The 20,203-nt window shown below is 35.3% G+C and overlaps 3 protein-coding genes across 12 annotated transcripts in view; 1 reads left to right on the top strand and 2 right to left on the bottom strand.

Moving 5' to 3' along the window:
* Window positions 1–116: 116 nt before the first annotated feature.
* On the bottom strand, window positions 117–10,029 carry LOC134533713 (DNA polymerase epsilon subunit 3). Its single transcript, XM_063371329.1, has 2 exons — window positions 9,759–10,029; window positions 117–208 (listed from the first exon to the last, which is right to left on the bottom strand). Exons 1-2 carry the CDS (start codon window positions 10,027–10,029, stop codon window positions 117–119), a joined length of 363 nt encoding a protein of 120 aa, XP_063227399.1.
* Window positions 10,030–16,750: 6,721 nt separating this feature from the next.
* Window positions 16,751–17,506, bottom strand: LOC134542025 (ER membrane protein complex subunit 3). Its single transcript, XM_063385859.1, is given in 2 exon segments — window positions 16,751–16,948; window positions 16,950–17,506. Coding segments are annotated over 2 exon segments (516 nt in total). The 5' UTR covers window positions 17,388–17,506; the 3' UTR covers window positions 16,751–16,870.
* Window positions 17,507–18,914: 1,408 nt separating this feature from the next.
* LOC134541963 (tyrosine-protein kinase Abl) overlaps window positions 18,915–20,203 on the top strand; it is a 116,289-nt gene continuing 115,000 nt past the window's right edge. For all 10 annotated transcript variants that reach the window (XM_063385794.1, XM_063385785.1, XM_063385761.1 and 7 more), the window contains exon 1: window positions 18,915–19,308. In XM_063385794.1, the coding sequence (XP_063241864.1) occupies window positions 19,176–19,308 (133 nt within the window). In that variant the 5' untranslated portion in view covers window positions 18,915–19,175. The remainder of the gene's footprint in view (window positions 19,309–20,203) is intronic.

Raw genomic sequence — 20,203 nt, 5'->3', positions numbered from 1 at the left:
CTTGATATGAGTATCAGTACTTTTATTTCATTATTGATGTGTACATCGGTACTTCAATTTTGTTATAAAAAGTAAATTACGTATTCTGTAATTCCAACATAAAACAAACAACGCTATCAATTATCATCCACAGTTACTAAATTTTCAGATTCTTTGGTAGGTTGCTTACGCTTGGAATCCTTTTTAACTTTCTTGACTTTCTTGTAAGCTGCAAAAAGAAGCATAATATAGCTATGAGTATGCATCATTAAAATACAAAAATCACTAACAGTATAATTTTGCTATATGCAAATGAGGGTGTAGATTTTAGTAAAAGTCCAATTTAATGTGTTTTTTTTTTTTGGGGGGGGGGGGGGGGGGGGGATGTGATAAGCACCCTTGTCTGGTTTTATAGGAGAGGAAAAACAGCCACATCATTAAAAATACATTAGAACTGTTTGAACTAGGGATGGGCATTTAAATTCTTCGGTGGTTCGATTCCACCTGGAATTGGAACGCTGTGAGGAGGAAGAAGTGTCAATAATGTGGAAGCAAGATATATTAACATAATTTATTCTTGCTACAATTGCCATATTTTCCAGCCAGTAAGCTGGCAAGTCTACACAACTTGTCTAGCACTAATATACAAAAGAAACTATAAATTATTTTAAGGTTAGATCACAACCGCAATCATCTATATTTATCCATAACACTGTAGTAACCAAAGATAGATTTCTGTACTTGCGGGGAAAACATTGTAATCACATTTCACAACTTTATTTCATAAATACAACATTAACATAACTTTTCTCTCCATTCATAAAAATTATATATTTCACTTCCAACATAAACAAGCAATCAAGATACCATGCAGAAGTAAATAATTTAAAGCAGACTGGTCACCCATGTTATTCTTAAACATTTTAGTGTTATTTTGTTCAGTTTTTCGTATACTAAAGCTAATTTCTGGTTCTATTACATAAATGTTTTCCGCTTAAAAACGGTTAGTTAAAAATTTGATTTATGTTTACTTTAAGTCATTAAATTGAATTCCAAAGATTCATTTTTTGTGCAGAACATGTTTTATTTTGCCATGATAGCTTACGTTGTTATTAAATCTATTGTGAATTTGAATCACGATAAACAGAAAATATATCAAGATCAGTTGTTTAATGTCAATTTAATCGTTCATGGACATAAGTCAATTGAATACATACAATCAGGACTTAATATCATGGCAAGAGAGAGGAATTTCACAAGAACACAAAACCATGGAATTTTGATAAGTTTTAATTATGTATATCACACATATTTATTGATGGTGAACCACGGTGGGTAAACAGATACTAAAATAATTATTAGTTGCAGGCTAAACAAATACTAAAATGAATCAATATTTGCAAGATTTTCCAATAGGTAAATTTTCGGAAAATGTACATATATTTAGACTTTTTAAGTGTTATTCTTTAACCTTCTGCTTGAATTTCCAGAGTTTCATTAAAAAAGAAAGTAAAATTGGGAATTAGAATCAGGATCGAACCTGGAATCAAGGGAAATTGTGGAATCAGAGTCGAAGAAAAGTAGAATCTACCCATTCCTAGTTTGAACACTGATAAGGATGAATGTGTGTTTGTGAAGCAGCCTAAAACACAGGTGTGAAAATTACAGTTTTAAGATCCCATTATTACAGTTTTTGGGAGAATGAAAGGTTTTATGAGGTTTATATTTTTAGCTTAAACTTTTCTTATCTGTCTCATGCTTAAATTGAAATTCAGAGTAAATGGTACCAACTGTTACCAGATAGATACTACCTGGTTTGTTAACATTAAAATTCTTATTTGGTATACCATTGATTTCAATGATTTAGCAATTTTTCACATTTGTGTTCAGAGTGAAACATAAGTATACACACTTTAAATTTTTTATTTTTTCATCAATTGAAAATGTTTTCCATCTTTTACAAGCTACCATCTCAATAACAAATTACAGATAAAAATTCAGATAATTACTCAGTAAAAGACAAAATTTATATGCATATTAACATTTTAATTTGTTACAAATTTATTTTTAAGGGATGTTGACAAAGTAAATACCATAAATATAAACTAATTAATACTGTATGTATAAGTTGATAATGGACATTGGGGATTTCTACAAACTGTAGCACGCATCGCGAGCTAACATTTTCTCAAAGCCTACCATTATTAGGCAGGTAAAAATCATTTTCACATTGAAAAATCCAGGAGCTACGGGCTAGTGTTCCCAACAGCATTTTGGATTTGATTTGGTATTTACATCAAAGTGTTATCTTCATATGATTAAGGAATTTACTTAGGTATAGCATAAACAAACAGCAGATTGTAGGTGCATTGTTATCAACAGAAATTTATTGCATTGCGTAACATGATGTTAAAATGGAACATAAATAAAATTTTAAAATGGAAAACGTAAAAAGCGGTAATGTAAACTCAGGGTTCTACTGTAGATGGGTCATTCTCCAAATAAGGTGCTTTTTCTAAATACATATTTTTTTAATATCACAAAGGCACATTGTGATATATAGTATGAAATACTAATGTACCTTTGCAATGTTTCCAAGCTCAAAGATAAATAGTTAAAAAAGAAAGTTAAAAAAGAAAGTTAAATAGAAAGTTTGATATGTCTACGGATGTGACAGTCTTGTCCACGGATGTGACAGCCTTGCCCATGGATATGACAGCCCTGTTTAAGTGACAATCTCTTAAGTAACAAAGAATTTATGAACCAGCTAGCTTGGGTTATTTTAAAATACAAGGTTAATGAGTACTGTCAGAATAAGAAGAGAATCTTTATTAAATTAAAATAAAATATGTGAAACCTAAGTTCAGTGTGAATGAACATAATCTAAAATTGCAATAATATGCCCAGCTATTCATAAACCAAATAGAAAAACTATACACACGTAAAATTTTAATTTTTTACATAATTTTAATGTGCCCACAGAAGTAACATAACATAATAATATGACAAGACTCTTAAGAGAGACAAGATTTAATGTCAAATTCGGACCTATAGTACACCACAGATGTATATAGTGCAATTTGATTTCTTGAGCCACCGAAGTGTACTTACTGACTGCACTTCCTCCGAGTATTTACACGAATAATTTTCTGAGAAATCGCAATGTAAGAAAATTTTGTCAACTGCCATATTTACACGAATAATTTTCTGAGAAATCGCAATGTAAGGAAATTTCGTCAACTGCCAGATCACTTTTAATTTTCATGGTTGTGTTGTACTGATGCCTGATATTGCATACATGCTGCATAAATTTTGGAATCAATTCCAAAACTTTAAAACTTATTCTCTCTTTGAGCAACAAACTTTGTCCTTTAGAGTTTTTTGACATAACTTAGATGAGCCTTTTCCTTCAACTTCTACATTTCTTGTTGTCCACTGCAAGTACTTGATTTCACTATCTTCAAAAATCATTATTTCAATGGTCTTTGAGGCACACTGTGCACAAGTTTTCTCTAAACACTTCTCTTGCAGTTTGCCATCACAGGTGAGGTTTTCTACAACTTCATTACAATTTCTTTCTTGTATTATTCCCACACTATTCGACTTGCTCGCAAGAAATGAAAAATTAGCATGAAGCTTACACAAACACGTGTATCTAGCTTTGTAATCGGGTCTCATAATCCATACTTGTCGAAATTTGCAAAAAGCACTATAGGAAATCTCTTTGTGCTGTGGAAATTCAGAAATGAAGTCCTTGTGAATGTTTTTCATTTTATTATTTAACAGACACTTTTTTCTTTTCTTTTTTCTTCTTGTAATAGTTTCTTTTTTGCCAGCGCACAACCTGCTATTCTTGTCCATTTCAAGAAAATCTCTTATAGCATTCCTACGTACAGTAGCACGTTTGTAGGATTTGTTACCTACTGTCTGATCAGAGGTGACCAACATTTTGCAAGAAGTGAGGGAACTAACACGGTTCAATAGTTTATATTTTTTAACTATTTTACCACTGATAACTGTCATAAAGTTCCTTTTCTTTTTTGTACTTGTTTCTTGCTTATAATTTGAGGTTATCTGCTTTTGAATTACTTCACTAAAAATAAGCTCCTTTTGATCATGTGCAGAACACTTTTTTCCCTTCAACAGAGATTTAAAATTTTTCTCTGGAGTTGCAATGCATGATTTTTTTGCACGATAGTACCTCTTTTTGTATTTCTCACTTTTACTTTCAACTTCTTGTTGTCTTCTTTCAACTTCTTAATTTCCATTTTTAGCAAGTTCCTATTTTTCCGCCATGTTTTCTCACCACTGTCCTTCCTTGAACTTCCTGCTTTGTTACACTTTGGAGTTTCTTGCATTTGTAGTACTGGTGTAGGGCTTTGAGACGGTGTGAGAAGATTTTGTATTGCTTTTTTTAATTGCTTTTTCTTCTCTCTACTCTTTCTGGTCCTCTCCTTCCACCCTTTTCTAATACATCTTTTTTTCCCTTTCAGACGAATCGGAAATCTTTTTTCTCTGTGCTCTTTTCCTTTCTGTCTTTTCTCTTATGTTCTTCATATTTATGTACATGGTTTTTTAGTTGTTCTCTTGCCTTTCTCATGCTCATTTTTTTAACTTTCTCTCCTCTTATCTAATTTGCTCATTGAGGCAAAATATACCCTGAAAAAAATTGTTTATTCAATAATTTATCAGTTTTGCACATAACATACCAATGAGATTGTTTCCTAAATCTATGAATTTTACTGATACAATCCTTTACTTAACAGAAAATAAGCCTATGACTAAGAAGAATGCAAGATTATTCAATAGTCATATGTCTGTGTATTAATTTTCACGTCCGGGGATAAAATGTCACGTCAATGGTCAAGGTATGACTACGGATGTGACATCCATGGACGTGACATAATCAGTAACAAAGTGATCTAAACAAACACAATTTAGGTTATGGACAAAGTTAGTGTCATGGCAAAGAAAAATTACTGAGTTTTTTTATACATGCTATATAAAATTAATGTTTTTTTGCCATACTTAGCAGATATTTGATGGTCACAGATGTGACACAATGATCTCAACATTCATTAAATCTTTTACTTCAACACAGTGTAACTCGCTAGTAAAGAAACAACTCACTGACAATGCCCCCACAAACAAAATGGCTGACTGGCAGTTAATTAAGTAAATAGAAAGCAACAGTGCTGCCCCTAGGGGTATTTCATATGAAATAACAGAAATGTCCATGGACATGACAGTTTTTCATGGGACTGACTTTTTATCTGATGGAAAATATTTAATTTCAGTTCCTTTAGTAATTAATCACTTGAAAATTATTTTCAACATATTAAGGTTGCAGAAAATAAATTAATGTGTTTCTTTAGTTGCACATTTTAGCTTCAGAAGTCTAAGAAAGTTAATTAAGAAGAGAATGGGACAGTCCACAGACGTGACATTTCACAGTCTATGGCATTATTTGTTACTAATATTTACATTCAGAACTGATATTTAATGCCTTTGTTAAATATTTCTAACTGTATGTATAGTATTAAAAAACAAATATTCAGTACTTTAAAACAATTTTTTTGTTAAAACCAATTCGGACATAAAAAACACTTTTTTTGGAGAATGACCCAGATAGATTAGGCTATGCTGATTTCACACACAGTTAAATAACTGCTTAGCCATATATATATATATATATATATATATATATATATATATATATATATATATATATATATATATATATATATATATATATAGTAAACTCTCGATTATCCTGGCCTGGATTATCCGGTTTTCGGGTTATCCGTGCTTGATTTTTTTATGAAGTTGTAAAAAAAAATGACAGGTGTAGCTACGCCGGGACTGCGCAGAGTTTTTTTTTTTTTCTTTTTTTTTTTTTTTTACTGCTGACCCTTCAGACCCTCGTTCCCCCGCCACCTTCATCCGTCAATTTGTCACATTTTAAACCAAAAAGGAATGCCTTGACTGCTGCTTCCTGCTCAACTCCCCCCCCCCCCCCCCCTTTTCATTTTCTTTTCAAGCGTTCTTTTCAAAGCGCACCGCCACGCTAAAAAAAAAAAAAAAAAAAAGGTCCCTCTCTTTTACCTTCCCACACTCCTGACGGCTGGAAGAGGCATTTTTCACGCAGTTATTTACATCAGTTCTCCCAGGCACATTTGTTTTTGTAATCATGTCTGGTAAAAGGAAACGTAAAGTGCTGACAATAGCAGAGAAGTTAGAAGTTGTGGACAGGTTAAGAAAAGGAGAAACTGCCGCGAAATTAGCACAGGAATATGAAATTGTAATCCAAACCGTGTGAGACATTAATAAAAATGAAGAAAAACTTTTGCAGTTTGCTAGTAGATCAGACAGTGTGGCAGGGCCTTCTAAACGTAATGACGACAGTCGTCGTGCCCTCATAGACTTAGAGGCCGTTTCTGCCCACCGCCGGGTACCTGAGGGGGGCTATTTCCCCCTAACCCCTCTGTGCAGTGCAGTGAGTGCTCCGTGCTAGGGACGCACCCGCGTGCGCCCTAACTTCGCTGCTGGACCGCTCAAGGACGGACATCTTTGTATAATTATTTGTAAAAACTTAACGTGTAATTGTGTATTCAAATAGGGTAGTTATGTGTTTTGTTTGAATCGTGTAGCTTTGTACAGGGGCCGCGCCTGGCCCGCAGTGGACACGCGACCCTCCGTGCCGCTTTCCCCCCTTCCCCCCCTCCTCCTCTCGCGCGGCGCTGCGGCCGCGCGGGGCGGAGAGTCGTCAGTCGCCGCAGGGGGGTGACAGTAGATAGGACAAACTGAATCCTTAAAAATGAGATCATACCATGTTTCACCAACATCGGAAAAAAAAAATTACAAGTTTTGATCTCTTTAGTTTATTACATATCCAGTTATTATAATTATATACGGCCATCTTTGTATTGTCTCAATGGGATTTGAAAGTAAAAGTATATATTTTTTAAATGTCACTGAAAACTAGATGCTGCGTGGCATATTGCCGAAACCGAAAATTAGAGCACGTTGGCCTGTCGTTCTCCATATTACCTGCTAGGGCTGCTACTGTAGTTTTTGGAGTTGAAAATTAAAAAAAAATTAAAAATGGAATGGAAAATAAATATAATAAACAGAAATAAAATTAATTACTAAACGATCATCAGTTTCAATCTGACTGTATATAATTAATTTGGACTTTACTAGTGCAGAAAAATATTGTATAAGTGCATACACTTGTTTAATCTAATCCAAGATAGATTGGTGGTCTTGTGGGTAAAGGCGTCGTAACTCGAAACTGACAATTGAGAGTTCGAAACTACTTAAGTTCAAAGTTTTTTTTTTTCTTTTGCGGAAATAGTTTAACGTCCTATTATAAGGACTAACATAAAGCAATTTTACAATATCAGTAGCCTTTATCGAAAAAATATAAAATATGACGACTACAACGGTGCCAACTATCACACGCTAAACCTTTCTCAGGTTGTATCTGGCTGTAATTTTTTCGTTGTCAAGTTGCAAAGAAATGGTATGATCGCAAGGGTTTTGTTTACAAATTTAAGCAAACGATCATTACTATGGGAGTGGCGCCTCTCCCTTTACTTACTCTATGAGTCGCCGCTTGGCTGCCGTCAAGGGAGGTCCTGTATCGCTGCGCTCCGCGAGTCCGTAGGCCCTCTGCCACGCGCGTTGCTAGCGTCGCTACCGTCGTTTCGGTTAGCTCCCACGTTCGACATCTTCAGTCGCGGAGTAGTGCACCTTCGTGGTTGACCTGCAATTTGCGTTCGCTCCCGGCGCGGCGGGGGACGTGTCCCGTAACATCGTTGTGGGTCAGGCGCGCTCAGGGAAAAGGACTAAATAAAACATCTTGTAGACTAACAGCGGACGTTTCCTGGTTCGATCTCCACTCCCATACTCCTGCCCTGTTCATCACCTCCCCCTCTCCCCAGCTCCCGGTCCCGGCCACAGTAGGCACGAACCCCCACCTCTCACTGAGTTAGTCGGCAACAATAATTCCAACCTAAATTCATAGTCGCACGTCGGGGATCGGGAAGGAGACGCGGCCTGGGGACGACAGTAAAAGCATGAAAACATCTACCCACGCACACGCACGCAACGAGGTCTCACACACGCACAAAAGGAACAAGGCTCTCGTACACAGGTACACACACAGGGGGTGGTTTAGGAATTTCCCCTCTACCGGCCGAAGCAGCCAGTAACACAAGCGAGAGAGAGAGACAGAGCGAGAAAGGGAGTATGTTGTTCTCCACCAGACACCCCTTCCTCTCCCAAAAACCCCCACCCAACAACAGCCCCGGCGCCAGCATAGCCACGGCCCCCTCTCGCTTTGCAGCCTTTGTTTACTGCATGAACCTTTTTTTCCTTCCAACTAACGGTATTTTTCCTTGTTTGAAGATGCCATTTAAATCACTCTTTCTTACGAAAGAGCCAACAAGGAATCATTCGTAATAACCAGATTAGTTTAGGATTACTATTTACGGAGTCAAACTGACGGTGCATTTTAAAACTCTCGTAACTTCGAAGGTCTCGTAGTATCCCATACTCGTAGTTATGACTGTAAAGTGCATCCTAATTTTAATAGGCGGAATTAACAAGAAACAATATCTTGCCGCGCGAGGTAGAAAAATAAAATGCAATAGCTAGAAGGGGGAAAAAAAAGGTGTATAATATTGTGCTGTGGTTCAGACACTTATTTTGTAGTGACCCCGGATAATAGGTCGTTAAAAGGGTGGAGGGAGATGCTGAGTTGGGACTGTCGCCGCTCTCCCTCCCGTAGCAATAAAGGGGACAGGAGAAGGATGGCGGCAACACAGTGCCAGTATTGTTTACGGTCCAATAAGCTGGGACACGGTATACAAAGCCTTTGCTTGTACTCATAGAATTCGACTGAACAGACACTCTTTGCCAGTAAATACACCATTTTTAAGTGGTGAAACGGATTATCCGGGTTTTCTTATGGGCATTCAATTATCCGGGCATCGGAAGGTCCCAATTAACACGGATAATCGAGAGTTTACTGGATATATATATATATATTACATACTTGCAGCTTAAATTAAAAATTACTCTGCAACACTTGCTCCAATGAGTGTAAAACCTAACTAGGTGGTGCCAAGGTAAAGCACTGGAAAAGTCTGGTTCAAATTCTGATTACTGTTAATCAAATACTATATGTATAGGCCTAAGTTATTAAAGTTAAGCTCAGCACTGTAGTGTCTGAACAAAGTTAAGTAATAATGTAAAAAAACACTAATCAAAATATAAGGTTAAAGACAGAATGTATAAAGGAATGTGGTTTATAGATTAAAAATTTCATGATTATTTTATATCTGAACAATATTACACAGTTTTTATAATACGTAATTTTATTTTCAAAATGTGTTAATCTTGTGTACTGAAATTTAGATTCATTTGTAAATTTTATTTATTTATTTTATATATACATATATATATATATATATATATATATATATATATATATATATATATAAACTGCAAACAAAACTGTAGGAGTCAGAGTGGAATATTTTCAAGAAAGTATTTGCAGTCAATTTTAGATTTACAGCAGTTACGAACAAGAAGTGAATCTAATAATCTGTGTTCAACAAGGGAAACTACCTAGTTTTGGTGTTTGGAATTTTTTTTAAATTTATAATTAAAGAATTGCCAAGAATATTTTATAAATTGTCATTGCAATGACCACATCAACAAGATTCAAAACTTGAAAATAATAACATTAACTGCAGCTTAACAAACATTACCTTCGAGTGCCTTCTGCAGTGGCTCGGCAAATGCTTCGAACTCCGCTTCTTCGAGTGCCTGGAGAACGTCTGTGCCACTCACTGTCTTGTGGTTACTAGCGTGAGCAATCTTGTTCGCAGATGATGTTACGTACAGTACGAATATGGAAGCCACTTTGGCCAGTGCTGTCCGAGCATCTTTCGCAATGTTGACGCCATCTGGTAGCGCCTCCTTGGCTATCCTCGTCACCACAGCGTTGGGTAAGTTCAGATCCTCAATACGCTCTGCCATCGAAACCAGTGCAGAAAAACTTTGGGGAAAAAAAAAAATCAACTTTAATCCACGTTACGTACTACTAATAGTCTTTTAAATCATAAACTAAGTCTTAGCATCAGTGTTCAATCAGTCTTATTTCAGTTCATTTCCCGGTTTTCCCTATCCCATATAACATTTTTCCAGTCTCATCTGTCTAAATAGCAGCTACATTAAAATAACAATTTTGTCAAAGTACATTTCAACAAACATACATATCAAATTTTAACCATATTTTTTTTTTTGCTGCACAATATGAGGTTTGTTTTATTCGCTGTCTCTTTTGCTCCCTGGGAGTTGTAAGAGTTAGAAACCTACCTATGTCATAATAAGTTGGTAAATTTCATAAAGGCAAAAAGAACTGGAGTTTTTTTTTTTTACCTGGCACAAAAGCAGAAATTTTGAAAAAAAAAATGTTATTACGGATTAAGATTTGTCTGAAAACTGCTTAGGCAATACCTAATATGCCACAAATGATGAGAGCTTATTCAAATTATGCTACACGTGTTTTAATATAAGACTGTCATTTCTAATATACTCCACATAACCTGTTGCAATTCAATTAATACACATCATGAGATAAATAAATTATCATCATTGTGATTTGTAATGTGATACATAAGTTATTAATAGTCCTAGAAATCACAACACACTGAACTCATGAACAACATAGCAGTAGATGATCGTGCTGAAACAACCAACAGACGACTCGCCCCCGCAACTCTTCCTCGGGAGGAGTGGAAACGAGGGCACGACCTGAATGAACTGAGAGCATCTTGCTCCTATGAGTGAAACTGCCATCCGCCTACTGTTTCCAGCAAGTAAAACACACAACGGTGCCCAAAGAGTTAAAAGGTAAAAAAAAAACCTACCTACACAGTTTGAACTGTTACCATTTTGATCTACACTAAATAACCAACACTGCTAGTCTTAAAGATTACAAATACATTTGTTTGATCAAAATTTTAAATGATACTAAAGACTCATAATGTTCGCAGGCTGAATTAGCTTGGCTTCTGGGTTGTAGCTGTGTCCTTGGCAAATAATTCACCGACGTTTGCATTCGCCATCATCAGGGAGCAGTTACCTACTGAGGTTCTTACCAGTTATCCTGCCTTTATATACTCTCGCCTGAGGGGAAGGTGCTTCCTGATTGGCTGCAGCTGTGGGCCTTCCTTTCTTCTGTTTGGCTGGGCTGTTTTGCCAATCAGGGGTGATTTGTCTGATGTTGGATGTGGAGTTATGTTTTGAGGATTTCTAAAGAGTGGGTTCCAAATTAAGCAAGTTCACACCACCCTCCATCTCGGAAGAGAATAGTAATTAATCTCAACTTTGGTAAACAGAGCTTGAGCCATTTGTGAAGAAGACATAATTGGGGAAGAAATGAAACACCTTACAAGTGCTCTTCAAGAGAATTGTTATTCAAAGTCAGAAATCAAGAAAGCCATGAAACCACCTCAACAGAAAAAGAACATCTTCCTAATAAAGCCTTCATTCCTTATGTCAAAGGAATTTCTGACCGAGTGGCAAGAATTCTTAGGAAGCATGAAATTCATAGTTCTCAAACCCATAAACAAGATTGAGGGGTCTCTGACATCGGTGAAAGAAAAAACTCCTGCCGAAAGCCTAGCCGGTGTGTACAAGATTCCATGTCCTGTGGCAAGGTATATATAGGACAAACTGGCAGACGAATAATCACAACAGTGTTAAAGAACACATCAGTGACTACAAACATGAAAACCCATGATAAGCTATAGCAGAACACTCCACGGAAACCAGACACAGCATTCATTTCGACCAATTCCACACTATATCCAACATCCGACAATACAAGAAAAGATACATTCGAGAATAAGTAGAAACATTAATAGAGAAGATGGCTACAAATTAAGCAAAATATGGAACCCACTCTTTAGAAATCCTCAAAACATAGCTCCACATCCAACATCAGACAGGTCACCCCTGATTGGCCCATAGCTGCAGCCAATCAGGAAGCACCTTCCTCTCAGGCGAGAGTATATAAAGGCAGGATAACTGGTAAGAACCTCAGTAGGTAACTGCTCCCTGATGATGGCGTCTGCAATGTCGACAGAATCGTCGGTGAATCATTCGCCAAGGACACGGCTACAACGCAGAAGCCAAGCTACTTCATACTAAAGACTCAACCTATATAATTTTAGTTATGTTTTAAATGAATATAAAATAAAGTTGTTTTTATCTCCCTTGCACTTAATTAATGTTAGTGAAAATGGATGTGGATTACTAACAGCAAAGGAATTTAAGATTATAAATACATTCAGTTCTAAGAAATTAAGATACTGTGTAGTATGAAAAATTACTGATGCTATTTTATTTACCAGGTTTTTAAACAATTTTTCAATTGAAGTAGCTTAGCTTCTGGGTTGTAGCCACGTTCAAGGCAAATATATCACCAACATTTTGGTCGACATAGCAGTTGCCATCAGGGTAGAGTTACCTAATGAGGTTACAATGACGGCGCAAAAGGGGAGTGAAATGCATTGTGTAGGCCGGGGAAACAGAGGCAGCGACTTTTTGCAACCGAGCATGTCCCACGGGTGGCGGATTGCAGGGCCCCTGCTGTGATGAGCAGTTGGGATAGTCAGGAATATAAAATTCTGACTCGTGGACCAGACCAGCAGTAGTCTTCGTAGCTTGGGCGCTGTCGTGTCTACTAACAGGCTGACCAGCATACCGCCTCTCATTGTCCTCAGTGCACCGAGGCAGTCATGTTTGTGTGAACCTTCGCGCCAAAGAAGGTCTTAGTGCCAGTCCCATCGGCCTGAAGTCGCTGCGGCCCAGTGGCTGAAGGCACCACTTCCCATCACCACTCTCCGATTTCTTCCAGGCCTCAGGCGAGTTCTAGTTGTGATTAACTCCGGGCAGCAGGTTTCCTCCAGTGTGTCGCTGGTTCACTGCTGCATCCCTACTTTGCTACATCCCTTTGGCTGCCGGGGTGCTAACTGACTCACTCCTGCAGCTTGCTTGTGCCAGACGCACATCACCAGCTACTTCCCCCTGCCCCCAGGAGAGGAAAGAGAGCAATGGCAGTTTTCAGATTTTCAACTTAAGCGTATAGGTTTAACCTGGCACGCATCACTTCCCTCAAGTCAAAATCACTCCCATTTTTTCTAAGGCCCACAAACATTTTGGCTGTGTGGGAGTGACTTTAGTGTGGAGGGGCTGTAGGGTTTTTTTTTTTAAACCTCAGTAGGTAACTGTACTCTGATGATGGCAACTGTAATGTCGACCAAAACATCAGTGTACTGAGTTTTCCCTGTTTTTCATATTTTTCATAACTGCAGAAACTCTGAGCATTGTTTTATCTCAACAAAAAATCCGTTATACCCTTACGAACCTCCATAAAATCACCTTATTCTTAAGTTCTATCTCCAATTCACACTAAAATGTTGGGAAACTGTTTCGCTCCTATTATACAGAAACACACTTGTCAAATGACACTTCCATTAATTCACTTGTGTATATCATAAAGTTTGCAGTGGAAATTGTATCTATGGTTAAAAATTTTTAAATAAAAATTTCTGGTAATGTGTACAGTCAAAACAAAGTAAAAAAAAAAATTACATTTTAACATTTGCCTGTATGCATAGTAATTAACTCATAAAGTACTGAAAATATACTTTCATTTTTTTTGTTCATTATTTTAGACTATCTAAGGATTAATATAATACATTTAAATCTAACACAAAATGTAGTTTGATCTTAAATAATATTTATTTTATTAACTTAGTAAAATATTTTAATAACATAATTATTAATTACAAAAATCATATTACTATTCAGTTAATTTTTTTATGCCATTAATAAAACAGCACCAAGTAGGAGGGTATATTTTGAAATCATGGTTTCATGGATAAGCCTAAATGAAAAATAAAATATTAAAATATATATATTTTTTCCGTAGGAAGAAATTTACCTGTGTTTAAAAATTGTAAAAAACATTTTCCATGCATATTATTCCTCTTCCTTATATTATTTATTTACTCGCACAAGGAATTTAAAATATTTTGGTATAACTTCAATTACAAGACACTACCACAAGTATCAGTAGTAATTTTCATAATAAGTATTATAGACAATAAAAAATAATTCAATTTGCAGTTAAGTGAAAGAGAGTGCTATTCATTTTTAATTTGTCAACTAAGGACACACAGTGAGTAAGCAATGTGAATGTGTTGGAGAAGGACACAGCCAAAAAGATTTCCACACAATAATTACCAGTAACTCCCCACCAGTTGTTCATACTAGATACTGGTACACTCTAAATGGCACCTCTTGTGTTTTAAGTCACTCCTAGTAAGATTCTGAGTGGTCAAGGTAAACTTTCAATCAACTCCAATCCATCTTAGTGATGGAATTGAATTAAACTCATTCCAGTCCTGGTTCGGTATGATAGTGTATGTTCAAGGAAGAATTCCCAATTGGCATTCACTCCACTCAGATTTCAATTCAAATTATGATGTACCACAAATGAAGTCAGTCATACACCATTAAAAACAGGTCAAGATTTTGATTGGCTTTTATTTCACAAACAAAACTAAACTAAATCTCAAATTTCATTGTTTAATTTTTTTTTTTCTTTTTTTAATTTTCTTGAAGGGTTCATAATGATTTCACAATCAAGAAAAACTTGAAACTTAAAGAGCCTTTGTATACTAAGTAGCAGGACAGGAAGCATACTTTCTTTCTTTGTTACTAAACTGATAGGAATCATGGTGGCTACAAATATACCAGGTGAACCAATTTCAGGACTTTTTTGGGAACTTACAATTTTATTACAACTATTATGTTGCAATGTAATTTGTATACATAAGAAAAATAAACATAATACCAAATAGATATACTATTCGTAAAAACATGCCTATTTTTGTTAAAATATGAAATCTTTTCAGATATAATTTCCACATGATGAAGTAAACAGTCTTCAACTATTTATATTAAGGGTGTATATTCTCATTCCATGTCATTTTATTATTACGTTTAACATGGTTAAAATTGTAAAAATTTGTGTGGCCAAACTTTAACAAAATGAAGATTCTACACAGCTAGATGCTAAACGAACCAGCCAGAAATTCACATGTAGGCCTAGTTGCAAGCACTCTTAAAATAATACAAGAGTAGATTACAAAGTACCATGTAACTTGGTTCAACAATGGGCATAACAAATTCAAAATAGGTAGACCTAATACAAATAGTTATAAAATGCTTATCTCTTACATAATGCTATTGTATAACTCTATAATCGTTGGGATTATTTTATCAGGTATGAAGGAATACTTTTTTGTTAGTAAAATTGACTTTGAACCTAAAAAGTTCTACTTTTATATTCCATTTCCTTCTTCTTATCCATACCGCACAAAAATGTTCAAAATGCAAATCTGCCAGCTAATAATGTAAAAAGTATGTGATATAAGGTTTTTTTTTTTTTTTGTGGAAGTTCAGCCACTTAAACAGTCTGCAAGTTTAACAGTGTGGAACGTAAATATAGAATAATGTCCTGGAATGGGACAACCTAAATGAAGTGCTAAAGAAAAAACAATGCACATTAACTAAAGGCTGCCGAAAGTTACGTTTTTCTGACTTTCTTCATTGTTGCTTTTTATAAAGGGACTTTTTCGTGACTTTCGTAACCCGTTCACCAGTTTCATTACGTTTTCATTATTTTCGTAATTTTTGTAACCAGTAGACACCTTGGGAATGATGCTTTAGGTGTTGTAAGGCAAATCTCAAAATCCTGCACACCAGCTCAACAATGCCTTGCAAGAAGTGGCAAGTGGGCTTTTGATACATATGACAGTTTACCTCTGTTATCACCCCAAGCCCTTTATTCTACAACCACCTTTCGAGACCTGGTACCTAAATGTATCACAGCCCCAGCTACATTGTAATACTAATTAAAATAGTAAAATACTCAACAAAACAAATTTGCTAATCACTCTAGTATATTTGGGATTATAAAGCTCCTATCATATTACATGTATGCTGAGTAAAGTACTTACATTGCTTAACAATACAACATTCAAAAATTAGAAAAATTACCTAGACACAGATTAACTTCAAATTACAATTAGTCTCTCACTAATGCTTTGGTTCTTCATAAGCACACAAATGTAGTGAGAATAAAGCACAAAATATTAAATTTGGGAGGCCTCACATAAATTCGGTTTCTGACTATAACCATAGCAATAATTTTATTTGATGTTCAGAAAATAAATAATTCCAATAATGAACACACATTCTTAATATACAGATAAACTGTAAGTCTCAAGTATGATTGAACAAATTCAATAATGATACATACCTAATTAGTACTTAGGTACATATACAAAAGATTGGCTACCACAAACCTAAAACATTAAAATATTATAAATAATTTCAACATTCAAAGAGAACAGAAAATAACACATCACCAAAATGATTCTACAAATGAATTCACACTTTAATTTTATCCATTTTAAAACAATTTATCAATACTGTCTGTTCCTTGTTCCTTGTAAAACTTGTCAAACAAACCATATCAAGCACTAATCAGATTTGCTCTGATGATACATGTTATCTGTTGGAGGGCCCAATATTTCCATTAACTCAGTTTCAACATTACTTAAAGCCCATTGATGATCATATATTTCCAAAGCTTCCCATTCTGCTTTGAATGCTGCTTTAGGGTCAGGAGGCATAGCCATTGCTGCTCCAGACATCTGATCTTGAAGGTGTCTAGCTTGGTCAGCTGCATTATTCTCGCCGAGTACCAAAGTGTATATACTCCGCAAACCAAACACGTTCAGAAAATACCATGATGCTGATGAAACCCACGACGCATCGAGTGATGCCAACTCAATTCCTCTTTGAAGCATTGGTTTGAATCTCAAAGTCAGTGGAAACGGAACTTTAGTTGTCACAAACCCGGAAAACATCCAGTTTATCCACCCACCAATCATTATCATTGGCACGACATTTGTAACATTTCCTTTAAGCATATCCGTCATTAAACTCGGATCTGTGATGGGATTTTGTGAAACAGGAGGTCGTCGTTGCGTTTTGAAATAACCGGTTTCTTCATTATTAAAGAAATGTCTCCTCATCAGAAATGACTGCTTCGGAAGATACTTGCCATTTTCTCTCAAGCATCGAGACCTTATCATGACCTGACTGTCCTGCACTTGTTGGAGTTCCACCTTCTTTTGGGACGAAAGCAATATAGACACATAATGACGGACAACACCAACTAAAAATGTTATAACAACGATAGGCAAAAATACCCACACACGTATGTGTGAGTCTAATAACAATTCCGCCATTTTTGTACAGAATTGTTCGCGTGCGCAGATTGGTCAAGACCAGGAATACGAAAGCCTCTTTCAATTGTTCATTAGGAAGATCAGAAAAACCACTAGTTTTATTTCATAAAAGACACATTCATAAAATAACTAAAACAATTGGGTCCTTACCTTCTGTATGACAAAATAAAAACACAGTATTTGTAAGTGTGAATTATAAAAACAAAACACACTTCCAAGCAAATTCGGCGGGTTGTACAAACGTAGTACGTGTTACCAACTATAGTGAGAGAAAATATTAAACCATCCGTCCTATGCGTAGCCTTGGTATTTAAATAAGTCAAATAATTGTCATGAGATGAGGGATTTTTTTTGAGAGAGCCTAATTCAACTATATTTTTTTAGTAAAAATAATACATAATTTTTATTTCAACATACATGCTAGAAAAATGATAACAGTACTAAAACATTTTTTTCACACTAGTATGCAGTTTAGGTTTTTGTGTGTATGGGTACGCCACATGCAGGGTATTCACAAAAATAATATTAATTCCTATATAGCAACAAATAAAAATATATTATAATGTATAAATATTTATACAGGTGATGGATTAGGGCTTGGCTTCCATAGAGGGGGGTTAGGCAGTTCGCAAAAGGGTCTTATAAATCGTCAAAATATATTCTAAGACTTTTTGGATTTTGCGATAAAAACATAAAAACATACGAGATACGAAGTATATATATCCACATGCTAGAGGTAAATGTTTGCTAATACATTAAGCTTAAAAAAAATAGTTTTATTAATTCATTTTCAGCAAGGAAACTTGCAAAAATCATATTTGAAATTTTTTCATATTTTAACCAGATAAGGTATTCAATTAATTTTTGTTCATTGCAACCAGCAAACCTTTTGAATATATACAATTTTAAACAATACATGTATCCTGAAACACCAATTTTTATACTTACACACTTTTGTCACGCTAAACATTGCAAAGTGTTAATAAGGTTATGTATTTATTAATACGTATATTAAAGAGGGCTCGTCTTGACGTACTTACCCAGCGAGGGGGGAGGGTTGATTTATCTACCCGACATATTTAAAAAAAAAATCTATCATTCCCATAAACAAATTGAAAGAATTAGTGGACAAAGTGTTTACATCTCATCACCGAAATGAATTTCTGCTTACGTTCCGGTCTAGTGTTGAATAATAGTAGGAAGCAAAGAATGAACTAGACAGGTTTTTAAGAAAAAGAAGCAGTATGTGGAAGGCATACACCACAGCTCATACATTTATGTTATCAGTTATGTATTTACAACATACCTATTGCAGAAATGTAATCACACCTTATGAAAACATTGAAAAGGATATATTTTATTTTCAAAGTACAAATTAAGTTTTTATTTAAAATTTTAAGGGTACATAGAGAACAGTTTTCTATGAAATTTTTACTTAATGCGATATTGTAGACATGAACTGTTAAGTGACTACATACTTTATTATCTAATGTTTGTTATCCTGTTGTTTTGCTTTATCCTGCTTCCATCTTGCGGTGAAATGAACAACTAAATAATCGACAACGAAGTGTCAAATATGGCGAAACGTATGTTCGTATGATTATAAAAATTTGTAATGGCAGTTACAGTTCTAGGTGATAAATGATTGGAAAATGGAATCATTTCCAGATGTACGGGACATGCTAAAAGCGATGTTATCATGTTTGGTTAGAAGTGTGTGAAACGTCAGTTCATTGTGGCTCGGCGCGGTGTGCCAAAGGCCGACTGGGGTATGGTTGGTCTCAAACCATGGGCGCTCAGCAAGCCAAAGAACGTGCAGGATCTACTGGAGCATTGGCTGTCAGAAGTACGATAAGAAATAAACCTAGGAACCCTAAGGATGGGCGTCACCAAGGGTCCAATATCTTTACGGAACATAGTGGTGAGTGCAGACATCTTGTATTATTTACATGGATATTTTGTTGTAAGTTCTCCAAGGCCAGGTTGTGTATGCATTCATATTATGCATAAATTTTTGTCTCGTTTAATACATGTATTAGCTTCAAAGAATTTTTTTCATGGAATTTCTGTGTGGGTACATATGTAGATAACCACTTAACCATGATATTGAAAGCTTCAGTTTCCCTACTAGTTTACTATACATACATGAAAGATTATAGAAAATCTTGGGTAAGCCATTATTGGTTTTAGGTGGAATTGGGTAATAGTGATTGCTAGGTGCAAATTGGTAAATGTTAATTCACAAAGTGGTAATGCTTTATTAATGTATAATGTAGTGTTATAATTTTAAGGAGAGGATTAATTTACTAAAAACTGTATATGTGAGAGGACTGTAATAATAATCTGTACATTTATAACAGTAAAAGTTCCATATCATGTATCCAAATTCATCCCTTCATCCTGGTGGCATGATCCTGAATACATAGATTCTGTGGTACGTGATGCTTGTTGTTAATTTAGTGCATTGAAAGGTCCTCGACATAATAAAGCCTTCTAATAGGCCTATAACAATGAATTATGATCGTAAATGAACAAAAATTCCACAAGACGTGACATTTTGTTTGTATTGCGATATCTCGAGTTATATTTGTCAGGATCTTTCAATATATTAAATTAAAACAAAAGCATCATGTATTACAGGATCAGTGTATACAGGATCATGTTATTATGGTCAAGGCATAATATTGGATATGTGATACGAAACAATTACAATTATAATGTTGCTGCATTTCAGTGAAAAAAAATTCTGAATGTTGTAATTGTCCAATTTAGGGGCACCACTCTAAAAAAAAAAAGGCAAATACCTTAAATTGGAT

This window comes from Bacillus rossius, chromosome 1 (genome assembly GCF_032445375.1).
Source record: "Bacillus rossius redtenbacheri isolate Brsri chromosome 1, Brsri_v3, whole genome shotgun sequence".
NCBI lineage: Eukaryota > Metazoa > Arthropoda > Insecta > Phasmatodea > Bacillidae > Bacillus > Bacillus rossius.
Note: the sequence above shows the minus strand (reverse complement) of the source record. Positions and strands in the feature narration are given on the sequence as shown.

What these genes read in the sequence shown, in the direction of transcription:
- LOC134533713 (XM_063371329.1), bottom strand. Translation starts at nt 10,029, where the DNA reads ATGGCAGAGCGTATTGAGGATCTGAACTTACCCAACGCTGTGGTGACG. An exon ending in ACTGCAGAAGGCACTCGAAG is followed by an intron (nt 209 to 9,758) that starts GTAATGTTTGTT and finishes TTCTTTTTGCAG; the next exon opens with CTTACAAGAAAGTCAAGAAA.